The sequence below is a fragment of the Macaca fascicularis genome, chromosome 8 (genome assembly GCF_037993035.2).
Source record: "Macaca fascicularis isolate 582-1 chromosome 8, T2T-MFA8v1.1".
In the NCBI taxonomy this organism is placed as follows: domain Eukaryota; kingdom Metazoa; phylum Chordata; class Mammalia; order Primates; family Cercopithecidae; genus Macaca; species Macaca fascicularis.
This window is the reverse complement of record NC_088382.1, coordinates 1,950,126-1,962,884: the sequence shown is the minus strand read 5'-3', so window position 1 is coordinate 1,962,884 and position 12,759 is coordinate 1,950,126. Positions and strand designations below refer to the sequence as shown.

The following is a 12,759-nucleotide window of genomic DNA, read 5'->3' as shown; positions in this document are numbered from 1 at the left end:
CAGAAAAAAAGTTAAAAATTTATATTCAATGACTACGACTATGTAGAAAAGAAACATGGGGAAAAAAACCGGAGAAGTGATGATCTAAGGTACCAGCACCAACCGTGTCCGAGCGCAGGGAAGAACTGAGGTCGCAGTAATCTCCTGCCGCATCCTGATCTTCAGGGGCACTTTTCAGTGCACAGTTTACTTAATAATGGGGGAAATTACAATTAAAGTACCACAGAATCCTCAGAAAAGACACCAGGCCATTATCCCTATTTCTATTTGTCATAAGAGTTATTGGCTAGAAACTTACCTAAGTTTACGAGCCACAGCACTGTCATTAAACGGTGGCTTTCTGAATCAAAGTCCAAGATCACGTGGCCTGTCAGCAAGGACAGGGGCCTCGCTCCCCACCCCACAGAGACCTCACTCCCACCCCACAGAGACCTCACTCCCACCCCACAGAGACCTCACTCCCCACAGAGACCTCACTCCCCGCCCCACAGAGACCTCACTCCCCACCCCACAGAGATCTCACTCCCACCCCACAGAGACCTCACTCCCCACAGAGACCTCACTCCCACCCCACAGAGACCTCACTCCCACCCCACAGAGACCTCACTCCCCACAGAGACCTCACTCCCCGCCCCACAGAGACCTCACTCCCCACAGAGACCTCACTCCCCACAGAGACCTCACTCCCCACCCCACAGAGACCTCACTCCCCACAGAGACCTCACTCCCACCCCACAGAGACCTCACTCCCCACCCCACAGAGACCTCACTCCCCACCCCAGAGAGACCTCACTCCCACCCCACAGAGACCTCACTCCCCACAGAGACCTCACTCCCCACAGAGACCTCACTCCCCACCCCACAGAGACCTCACTCCCCACAGAGACCTCACTCCCACCCCACAGAGACCTCACTCCCCGCCCCACAGAGACCTCACTCCCCACCCCAGAGAGACCTCACTCCCACCCCACAGAGACCTCACTCCCCACAGAGACCTCACTCCCCACAGAGACCTCACTCCCACCTCACAGAGACCTCACTCCCACCCCACAGAGACCTCACTCCCACCCCACAGAGACCTCACTCCCCACAGAGACCTCACTCCCCGCCCCACAGAGACCTCACTCCCACCCCACAGAGACCTCACTCCCCACAGAGACCTCACTCCCACCCCACAGAGACCTCACTCCCCACCCCACAGAGACCTCACTCCCACCCCACAGAGACCTCACTCCCCACAGAGACCTCACTCCCCACAGAGACCTCACTCCCACCCCACAGAGACCTCACTCCCCGCCCCACAGAGACCTCACTCCCCACAGAGACCTCACTCCCACCCCACAGAGACCTCACTCCCCACAGAGACCTCACTCCCACCCCACAGAGACCTCACTCCCCACAGAGACCTCACTCCCCACCCCAGAGAGACCTCACTCCCCACAGAGACCTCACTCCCACCCCACAGAGACCTCACTCCCCACAGAGACCTCACTCCCACCCCACAGAGACCTCACTCCCCACAGAGACCTCACTCCCCACAGAGACCTCACTCCCCGCCCCACAGAGACCTCACTCCCCACAGAGACCTCACTCCCACCCCACAGAGACCTCACTCCCCACAGAGACCTCACTCCCACCCCACAGAGACCTCACTCCCACCCCACAGAGACCTCACTCCCCACAGAGACCTCACTCCCCACCCCACAGAGACCTCACTCCCCACAGAGACCTCACTCCCCACCCCACAGAGACCTCACTCCCACCCCACAGAGACCTCACTCCCCACAGAGACCTCACTCCCCACAGAGACCTCACTCCCCACCCCACAGAGACCTCACTCCCACCCCACAGAGACCTCACTCCCCGCCCCACAGAGACCTCACTCCCCACAGAGACCTCACTCCCACCCCACAGAGACCTCACTCCCCACCCCACAGAGACCTCACTCCCCACAGAGACCTCACTCCCCACAGAGACCTCACTCCCACCCCACAGAGACCTCACTCCCCGCCCCACAGAGACCTCACTCCCACCCCACAGAGACCTCACTCCCCACCCCACAGAGACCTCACTCCCACCCCACAGAGACCTCACTCCCCGCCCCACAGAGACCTCACTCCCACCCCACAGAGACCTCACTCCCCACCCCACAGAGACCTCACTCCCACCCCACAGAGACCTCACTCCCCACAGAGACCTCACTCCCCACAGAGACCTCACTCCCACCCCACAGAGACCTCACTCCCCGCCCCACAGAGACCTCACTCCCACCCCACAGAGACCTCACTCCCACCCCACAGAGACCTCACTCCCCACCCCACAGAGACCTCACTCCCCACAGAGACCTCACTCCCCACAGAGACCTCACTCCCCACAGAGACCTCACTCCCACCCCACAGAGACCTCACTCCCCGCCCCACAGAGACCTCACTCCCACCCCACAGAGACCTCACTCCCCACCCCACAGAGACCTCACTCCCACCCCACAGAGACCTCACTCCCCACCCCACAGAGACCTCACTCCCACCCCACAGAGACCTCACTCCCCACCCCACAGAGACCTCACTCCCGCCCCACAGAGACCTCACTCCCCACAGAGACCTCACTCCCCACAGAGACCTCACTCCCCACAGAGACCTCACTCCCACCCCACAGAGACCTCACTCCCCACCCCACAGAGACCTCACTCCCCACCCCACAGAGACCTCACTCCCCACAGAGACCTCACTCCCCACCCCACAGAGACCTCACTCCCCACCCCACAGAGACCTCACTCCCCACAGAGACCTCACTCCCCACCCCACAGAGACCTCACTCCCACCCCACAGAGACCTCACTCCCCACAGAGACCTCACTCCCCACCCCACAGAGACCTCACTCCCCACAGAGACCTCACTCCCCACAGAGACCTCACTCCCACCCCACAGAGACCTCACTCCCCACAGAGACCTCACTCCCACCCCACAGAGACCTCACTCCCCACAGAGACCTCACTCCCCACAGAGACCTCACTCCCACCCCACAGAGACCTCACTCCCACCCCACAGAGACCTCACTCCCACCCCACAGAGACCTCACTCCCCACAGAGACCTCACTCCCACCCCACAGAGACCTCACTCCCCACAGAGACCTCACTCCCACCCCACAGAGACCTCACTCCCCACAGAGACCTCACTCCCACCCCACAGAGACCTCACTCCCACCCCACAGAGACCTCACTCCCCACAGAGACCTCACTCCCCACAGAGACCTCACTCCCCACAGAGACCTCACTCCCCACCCCACAGAGACCTCACTCCCCACAGAGACCTCACTCCCACCCCACAGAGACCTCACTCCCCACAGAGACCTCACTCCCACCCCACAGAGACCTCACTCCCCACAGAGACCTCACTCCCCACAGAGACCTCACTCCCCACAGAGACCTCACTCCCCACCCCACAGAGACCTCACTCCCCACAGAGACCTCACTCCCACCCCACAGAGACCTCACTCCCACCCCACAGAGACCTCACTCCCACCCCACAGAGACCTCACTCCCACCCCACAGAGACCTCACTCCCACCCCACAGAGACCTCACTCCCCACAGAGACCTCACTCCCCACAGAGACCTCACTCCCCACAGAGACCTCACTCCCCACAGAGACCTCACTCCCCACCCCACAGAGACCTCACTCCCCACAGAGACCTCACTCCCACCCCACAGAGACCTCACTCCCCACAGAGACCTCACTCCCACCCCACAGAGACCTCACTCCCCACAGAGACCTCACTCCCCACAGAGACCTCACTCCCCACAGAGACCTCACTCCCCACCCCACAGAGACCTCACTCCCCACAGAGACCTCACTCCCCACAGAGACCTCACTCCCACCCCCCAGAGACCTCACTCCCCACAGAGACCTCACTCCCCACAGAGACCTCACTCCCCACCCCACAGAGACCTCACTCCCCACAGAGACCTCACTCCCCACAGAGACCTCACTCCCCACAGAGACCTCACTCCCACCCCACAGAGACCTCACTCCCCACAGAGACCTCACTCCCACCCCACAGAGACCTCACTCCCCACAGAGACCTCACTCCCCACAGAGACCTCACTCCCCACAGAGACCTCACTCCCCACCCCACAGAGACCTCACTCCCCACCCCAGAGAGACCTCACTCCCCACCCCACAGAGACCTCACTCCCCACAGAGACCTCACTCCCACCCCACAGAGACCTCACTCCCCACAGAGACCTCACTCCCACCCCACAGAGACCTCACTCCCCACAGAGACCTCACTCCCCACAGAGACCTCACTCCCACCCCACAGAGACCTCACTCCCCACAGAGACCTCACTCCCCACAGAGACCTCACTCCCACCCCACAGAGACCTCACTCCCCACAGAGACCTCACTCCCCACAGAGACCTCACTCCCCACAGAGACCTCACTCCCCACCCCACAGAGACCTCACTCCCCACAGAGACCTCACTCCCCACAGAGACCTCACTCCCACCCCACAGAGACCTCACTCCCACCCCACAGAGACCTCACTCCCCACAGAGACCTCACTCCCCACAGAGACCTCACTCCCCACAGAGACCTCACTCCCACCCCACAGAGACCTCACTCCCACCCCACAGAGACCTCACTCCCCACAGAGACCTCACTCCCCACAGAGACCTCACTCCCCACCCGCTCCCCACCCGACAGGGGCCTCGCTCCCCACCCAACAGAGGGCTAGGGCGGCTCCTCAGCACCTCCAAGGCTCCTGGGCTCCTGCCAGGGTCTCCCGAGGACACCCTCCTGGGTGAAATGTTAACAGTGGCAAACTGTGGAGATTTCCACATTCCTGCAGCCTGGAGTTAGCAACAAGCCCTGAGGCTGGATCCAGTGGGCCTTGGCCCAAGGGCGGCCTGGCCAGTCCAGCTGCACCCAGAGGGCATGGGCCTGTCATACTCTGGGCCGAGATCTGGGCAGAGGGAGGGGCTGTGCAGCCCCAGGAGAGGTGCGACCTGCTGCAGGGAGCAACACCAGCTGCTGGTAACCCTGGGCACCCCGAGTCCTGCCTCCATCAGAGGCCATGTCTCTAATTAGGACAACTACCAAGGTGGAGTGCTGTGGGGCCAGGGACCTTTCAGAGAGCCAGTCTGGTCGTGAAGACCGTGGGTGGGTGGGCATTTCGTCCAATCCAGGTGGTGGCACCGCTGGGCAGAGAGCCAGTTCTGGTCGTGAAGACTGTGGTTGGGCATTTCATCCAATCCAGGTGGTGGTACCGCTGGACAGAGCTCCTCAGGGTGCCAGGCACTAGCCAGGACTGATGACGACGTCAGCAAATGCCGGAGACACATTTAATGACAAAACGGGGTTTCCGCCTTCTTTGAAACAGTGGGCAAAACAGGGGAAAGGCAGCATCCATCCACCGTGGGATTCTGAACGGGCCCGACGTCCTCCACATTCCTGGACACTTACCTGCAGGGACAACTTCCCGGCCTTTCTTTTATTTTTAACTTTCCCCAACAACCGTACCTGCCTCCTGGGCATGTCAAAGCACCGTATTAATGGTTTCCCGTCTTTGCGTGTGGGAAGGAGGGGAGGTAACAGAAAAGCACACAAGATCTGGTGCCCACGCCTTCAAACAGAAAACTATCCGAGACAACCACTCATTTCCATGAAATGCCAAAAAGAAAGCAGGGAGGTGGGAGGGGCCCTTGCAGGGATGGTCACCCAAAGAGGGCCCCCGGAGGATGAGGCCACAGGATGACACCCACTGCCCTGCTTTGCCGGGGCCTCATCTCATTTGATAGGAATGAAAAACAATAAAAGATTTTGCTCTCTGCCTCATTTTCCACTTTTATTTTTCAGACAGGGTCTCACTCCCACCACCCAGGCTGGAGTTCAGTGGCACAATCTCGGCTCACTGCAGCCTCAACTTCCCGTGCTCAAGTGAACCTGCCACCTCAGCCTCATGAGTAGCTGGGACTACAGGCATGCACCATTATGCACAACTAATTATTATTATCTTATTCTTTTTGCAGAGATGGGGTCTCACTATGTTGCCCAAGCTGGTCTCAAACTCCTGGGCTCAAGTGATTCACCCACCTTAGTTTCCCAAAGTGCTGGCGTAACAGGTGTGAGCTATGGTGCCTGGCCTCATCTTCAATTAAAACGACCTAGTCTGGCAGAGCCTGAATGCCAGCAATCCACAAGTGAGTGAAGCTGGGGTGACAATGAGCACCATGGCAAGGAGACCAGCCGACGTCACCCCCAGAAGGGAAGCAGTGGGGCCGTGGCCTCGGGTTCCCGGTACCGGGTCTCATACCCCGTGGTCTTTCGGCTCTGGAGAACTCCAAGAGCTGGACTTCCAGGCCTGGTTCCCCAGCGCAGACCCCCAGCAGCAGGAGTGGGGGTCCCTTCTGGCCCCTGCAGTGTCACAGGCTGTTTCTGGGGTGGCCACTGCTCACCCCTGGATTCTCTCACCTCTGTCATCCACCAGGCCCCGGTGACCCCTGGATTCTCTCACCTCTGTCATCCACCAGGCCCCGGTGACCCCTGGATTCTCCTGTCTGTCGTCCACCAGGCCCCGGTGACCCCTGGATTCTCCTGTCTGTCGTCCACCAGGCCCCGGTGACCCCTGGATTCTCCTGTCTGTCGTCTACCAGGCCCTGGTGACCCCTGGATTCTCCTGTCTGTCGTCTACCAGGCCCTGGTGACTGACTTGCTTATGAACAGCCTGACTTCCAGGCTGCCTCTTTTCTGCTCCAGCTACAACCTCTGAGGGCCCAGAGTGTCCATGTAGGTGGGAGGGCACAGACAACTAAATCCTGGCATCTCCCAAGACCCACACCCGCAGTGCCAAGGGGCCTGGAGCCCACACAGTTAATTCCCCGACCGCCACAGCTTCATCGCCCCCCAGATCTGCACCGGACACCAGGCCCGTGTGCACCATGTGGTCGGGCAGGCCCCGGGAGAACAGAGGCCAGGTCTCCAGGCCCTGCAGACGACCTGCCATAGAAACGTCGGTCAGTGTCCACCTTCTCCACTGGCTGGAGCGCGAGCCGGCAACCCTGGCATAGTCTTTTTGGCCATAATTTAACTCGGGTGAGGGGACGATGAAGAGAAATCTTACACCGCAGCCCTCCCTTATGGAGCCTATGGGTAGAGAGGACGCGCTTGTCCCTGAGCGGCCGTGTAGAGGAGGGAAGCAGAAAAGGAAACTGGGCGAGCGCTCGCCACGGCCAAGCTGTGCTCTAAGCCTGAGCAGGGCCTTTAACACTGGAAGGCTCCAACCCGTAACCGCCCTCTTGGGCCTTTAACACTGGGAGGCTCCATCCCGTAACCAGCCTCCTGGGCCTTTAACGATGGAAGGCTCCATCCCGTAACCACCCTCCTGGGCCTTTAACACTGGGAGGCTCCAACCCGTAACCGCCCTCCTGGGCCTTTAACACTGGGAGGCTCCATCCCGTAACCAGCCTCCTGGGCCTTTAACACTGGGAGGCTCCATCCCGTAACCAGCCTCCTGGGCCTTTAACACTGGGAGGCTCCATCCCGTAACCACCCTCCTGGGCCTTTAACACTGGGAGGCTCCATCCCGTAACCACCCTCCTGGGCCTTTAACACTGGGAGGCTCCATCCCGTAACCAGCCTCCTGGGCCTTTAACACTGGGAGGCTCCATCCCGTAACCAGCCTCCCGCTCCGTGTCTGACCGCGTCGGGCTGAGGGGAACCTGAAGGGAGTTTCAGACGCTGACGGCAGGTCCCCTCGAGCAACACAGCAGCACCTGTGAGGAACGCGAGAGGCTCATCCAGGACGCCCCCATCAAAAGGCAGGGGTGGGGGTGCCCGGGTCACGTCGGAACCTTCTCTTTCTCCCGAGAAGCTCTCACTCCACCCCATATCCCAGTGACCAGCAATTCAGTGGTTCCAAAAGTACCCTGTCCTTGATGAGAGCGGCAGCGCGCCCTGACCCACAGGGCCACCTGCCGAGTGCTGTTACCTGCAGGAGCGGGACGCGGGGGCTCTCGCTGGTCCATGCTGCAGCTGCAGACGCCTCTCTCGGCTCTGTTACGGGAAGGAGCTCCTGCAAGGAGAGACACTGCTTGTCACCGTTCAGGTGGATAAACACTCACTCAATAGATGCAGGGCTGTCGACAGAGAACCCCACACAAAGGAGAAACTAACTGTCATTATGATCCATGATTAGAAGACTCACCACCTATTCGTCGTGAATACGTGTAAATCTCCCTTGAAACAAAATTCGAGAGCAAAACAAAAGAGACTTCTCAGGGTTGGAGTGACTTCACCTTGAACTGTAGCCAGAAGTTTATTTTGTAACTTGGATTCGCTGGCCAGGCCCTCCCAACCTGACACTGGCTTCAACTCCTTGCTGAATTTCCCACCGTATTCTAAAGGGAGAAATCAACATGTAAACCAGACGTGTTACTTCCAGACTCAGCTGGGATCAGGTGCGGCGCTGGCGGCCCTCTCCACTCCTTCGGGTAAACACGTGGCTCACCTCTCGGGGCGAGGCTGGGTCCCAGTCTGCCTGCTGTTGTGATTCTTGTCTACGCTTGGTGTTTCCCTCCCTGCTCTGAGGACATGAGTTTGAGTGTGAGCTGGATGCCAGCCGAGTCCTGGGAAGGCCAGTTCCTGGTGACTCATGTTAAGACCACAACACACAGGCCTGGCTCCCACCAGAAACATCCAGGGGAAATAAGCTGTCCTCGGGGAACTCTCTGGCTGCCTCGGCTCCAGCACCAGGGACTAGGCACCAGCCCCAGGCCCCGGCTGCATCAGGAAAAGCACACGCGGCCACAGGGGCCATGGTCCCTGAGTGTCACCCACAGGCCAGCTCCTCCGAGGCCAGGCGGGCCCACACCCAGGGTGGTCACTGGCCTCATGTGCTCTTCAATGAGGGGAATGCGAGGGGATGGCAGGGTGCCAAGAGCTCCAGGCTCTGCCTACCACACACCCAGAACGCTACCAGGCCAGCGAATTCTCTTACCCCAGTGCACAGAGCTGGCCGCTGGCTCTGGCTCTCTCAGAAGCAGACAGACACTGCTTTCCCATGAGGCTGGCAGTGGGATCCTGCCCCCAACCTCAGATGTGGCACCTCCTGCATTCCCAGCCCAGTGCCCGCCCTTCCACCCTCCTGCGTTCCCAGCCCTGAACCTGTTCTCCCTCCATCCCCCAGACTCGCTCAGGTGCCATAAGGCCACATGCCACCACCCCCGCCCCATCCCCAGCACCTGGCCTTATGGTTCGGCGCCTTGCAGACTCAGTTCCTTGGTTTCAGGTCATTTCACCAACAACGTGCACAAGTAGCTCAACATGCACTGCTGAGAAAAGAGCAGAACTTCTGTCTGAGGGACGGGAGCCCTTTCACATCATCAGGCCCCCAGACTGTGCAGACGAGTCGCAGCCACACCCTGCTCCCAGCTCTGTGCTCCCAGGGAGCCCCGTGCTCACTCAACGCAGCCTGCAGTGGCCCCCAGTGGCTGGGAAGAGCCTGGTGATGCCGCGCTGGACCCCGTCACATGCCCTGCAGCTTAAGAATGCACAGTAATCACTAATCAATAAACCAATGGTTTCCATAAACTCATGAGAATTCCTGACAAACAGCTGTCAGCCTCCCTGACCCCCTTTCTGCTTTCCAAAATCCCCCTGGAGACGCTGCTCATCAGTGTGCTTTCAGGGCAGCCTGGATCCAGGCTCCTGGGCTGCAGGCCTCACACGCGGCCAAATAATCCTCTACATAGAGTATTTTCACCCTAGCTTTTTCCTTTTAGGTCCACCTCGCCAGCACAACTCCGAGACGTGGGGACTGTTATTATTTTTCAACGGAGAAACCACCGGTTGGGAGACTTGAGACACTCACCCGAGGCTACAGCTGAGGGCGGCTGGCTGACGCGAGCACCCCGAGCCGGCCTGGGCCCCGACGGAGGGTGGCTGACGCGAGCACCCCGAGCCCGGGCCTGGGCCCCAACGGCACATCTCTGCCCTTCCACCCACCGGCCGGGAGACGGGCAAGTGAGGTCATCACTCCACCTGGAATATGTGGGAGTCACGGGATCCACATCGGGTGCCCATGCAGGAGAGCTCTCTGTGCAACGAGACAGGGTCCAAGTGCCGGCCAGTTCACCCGTGAGGCGGGAGGTGCCCACCCTCTGCACCCCAGCAGTGATTCCATGGGACAACAAAGGACATCATCCTTTGAGGGAAAGCTGTCATTCCCAAGGTAAGGTCAGACAGACATGCTTGGACCACAATGGTGAATGGAGAGAATGATGCTCATGGAAGGAATCCTCAGAGACAAGTGCAGCAAACACGCCAGACGGTCCCCACGCCAGACGGTCCCCACGCCAGACGGTGCCCACGCCAGACGGTGCCCACACCGGACGGTCCCCACGCCGGACGGTGCCCATGCCAGACGGTGCCCACGCCGGACGGCATCCACGCCAGACAGCCCCCACACCGTACAGCATCCACACCGGACGGCTTCCACGCTGGACGGTCCCCACACCAGATGGCATCAATGCTTCCGACAATCGGATCCCACAGGCAGAGAGGACCACACTGGCTCTGGGACCCTGACAAAACCTAAAATGACCGTTCAGCCTCAGTCAACAAATATTCAGCCAACACCAACTGTGCTGAAGAGTGCGCGGGCTCTCTGAAGGAGCGAACACGTGGGGTCTGAAGCGGACTGCGCCGGCGTGCACACAGCAGCAGGGCCGGACGCGGACTGTCGCCCTGAGTGCAGAGGGAGGGATGTGGCTTCTCCCCAGGCCGAGCGGGCACGGGGTGGCTGTGGGAAGGAGAGGACGCCTTCATTCGTCAGCCTGGCAGGGATGACGCGGCGGCCTCAGAGCCAGATGGAAGAAGAGTACGTTCCACAGCTACAGCATCTCCCAACAAAGAAAATTAACAATGCTCCAACACAGCTACGAATCCTCAAGAGTTTAGGTTGATATCTTTCTCTGGGACGCTGGCACCAGGGCCAACGCCATCTCACACATCAGGATCGCTGGAGATGGAGTCCAGGCCCGTTAGAGAAAGGGAAGGCAGCAGGCACCCCCCGGCACCCCCAGTGGGTCCCAGCCCAACGTCTGTTCCTTCCACAGTGCACCAGGACCTCGGGGAACAGGACAGACAAAGATGCGTCCATCATACGAAGAAGAGGCAATGAATAAATGCCCTGAACTCTGCAGGGGAGACAATGAACAAACACCTTTGAACTCCGCAGTCCTCAGGGGGGACGGAGGAGGAAACCGTACCTAGAGCACCTGGGAGAGTGAGAAGCGGCATCCCCACAACCCCGAGTCCTCACCACCTTCACTCACGGTGAGGCGCGTGGTATTCCTCAGGTCCTCAGAAGAAACTGAGCTCACAGATTCACCTGCCCAACATTAGTAATGCTGAGGAGCCAGGCGTCCTCAGGCTTCAGAGAAAACCAGCGCTCTCCCCTCGTGACCCACGCTCCGTTCGCAAAGGCGGTGAGCAAGTGGCAGGGTCAGACGCACACCCTTCCCCCTTCCTGCCCTGGATAAGACCAGCCGTCCGCCTGCCGCGTCTGTTCAACAACGAACACCACACTAGCACGCTCTACCTGACAGCCACACGGCTTTCTGTGTCTGCAGAGAATTCTTTTCCTTAAGCCCTGTTGTTTACTCTCCATTTTTTTAACCACACTGTGTAAATCTCATTCATGCTATTTGTTTCTCTACTAAAATGCATAAAAATGAGTCAAATTGATTTCTCATTTTTCCACTGATAATCTTAGGACCAACGGAAAAACGAACAAGCCTGGGCATTACTCCTTTTTATGCCTGGCCCTTTTTAAGGGTGACGGCTCACCCTTCACCCAGCAGCTACCACGGCGTCTGCCTGGATCAGCTCTGCAAGTCTGCAGGGCAGCCCTGTGCAGAAAGCACGTCCCCACCCCGCCTGAGGCTCGGCGCAGCCCAGCAGCCCCTGGCTCTACAGCTGGGAAGCGACTGTCAGACTCTGGCCCAGGCGTTGCCCTACCACCGGCATCCTGACACATACACAAGTGTCAGGTACACTGCAAACTCCAAAAATTTCCTTCCAAATTAGTGTCTCTTAAAAACTGCATTCCTAAGAAGGAAAATTTCTAGGAGGCTGTGTTAGTCCGCTTTCACGCTGCTGATAAAGACATACCTGAGACTGGGAACAAAAAGTTTTAATTGGACTTACAGATCCACATGGCTGGGGAGGCCTCAGAATCATGGTGGGAGGTGAGAGGCACTTCTTACATGGTGGTGGCAAGAAAAAATGAGGAAGACGCAAAAGTGGAAACCCCTGATAAACCCATCAGATCTCATGGTCGTATTCACTATCAGGAGAATGGCACAGGAAAGACCAGCTCCAAGGATTTGGTTACCTCCCCCTGGGTCCCCACCACAACACGTGGGAATTCTGGGTGATACAATTCAAGTTGAGATTTGGTTGGGGACACAGCCAACCCACATCAGGGGCTGACACAGAAACCACGCCTTTGTTTCTGGACTCAGAGCTGCCTGTGCGCCCTACACAGCCCATGGCAACACGCACTCCTCCCCCCACAGCCTGCTCCCCCACACGGCAGCACGCACTCCTCCCCCCACAGCCTGCTCCCCCACAGGGCAGCACGCACTCCTCCCCCTACAGCCTGCTCCCCCCACAGCCTGCTCCCCCACACGGCAGCACGCACTCCTCCCCCCACAGCCTGCTCCCCCACAGGGCAGCACACACTCCTCCCCCTACAGCCT

At 59.2% G+C, this 12,759-nt stretch overlaps 1 protein-coding gene across 24 annotated transcripts in view; it reads right to left on the bottom strand.

Moving 5' to 3' along the window:
- The window catches only part of ARHGEF10 (Rho guanine nucleotide exchange factor 10), a 148,211-nt gene that overhangs the window by 121,744 nt on the left and 13,708 nt on the right, over window positions 1–12,759 (bottom strand). For 13 of the 24 annotated variants that reach the window (XR_012416996.1, XM_045397795.2, XM_045397797.2 and 10 more), the window contains exon 2: window positions 7,986–8,069. The exons of 3 other annotated variants lie outside the window; for them this stretch is intronic. Coding sequence is in view for 20 of the 21 variants with exons in the window: in XM_045397795.2 (XP_045253730.2) it covers window positions 7,986–8,069 (84 nt within the window). In the remaining variant the exon portion in view is untranslated. Of the gene's footprint in view, window positions 1–7,985; window positions 8,070–8,201; window positions 8,395–9,237; window positions 9,409–12,759 lie in introns of those variants that run through there. 8 more of the 24 variants (XM_045397802.2, XM_074000197.1, XM_074000200.1 and 5 more) reach the window with 2 other exon arrangements.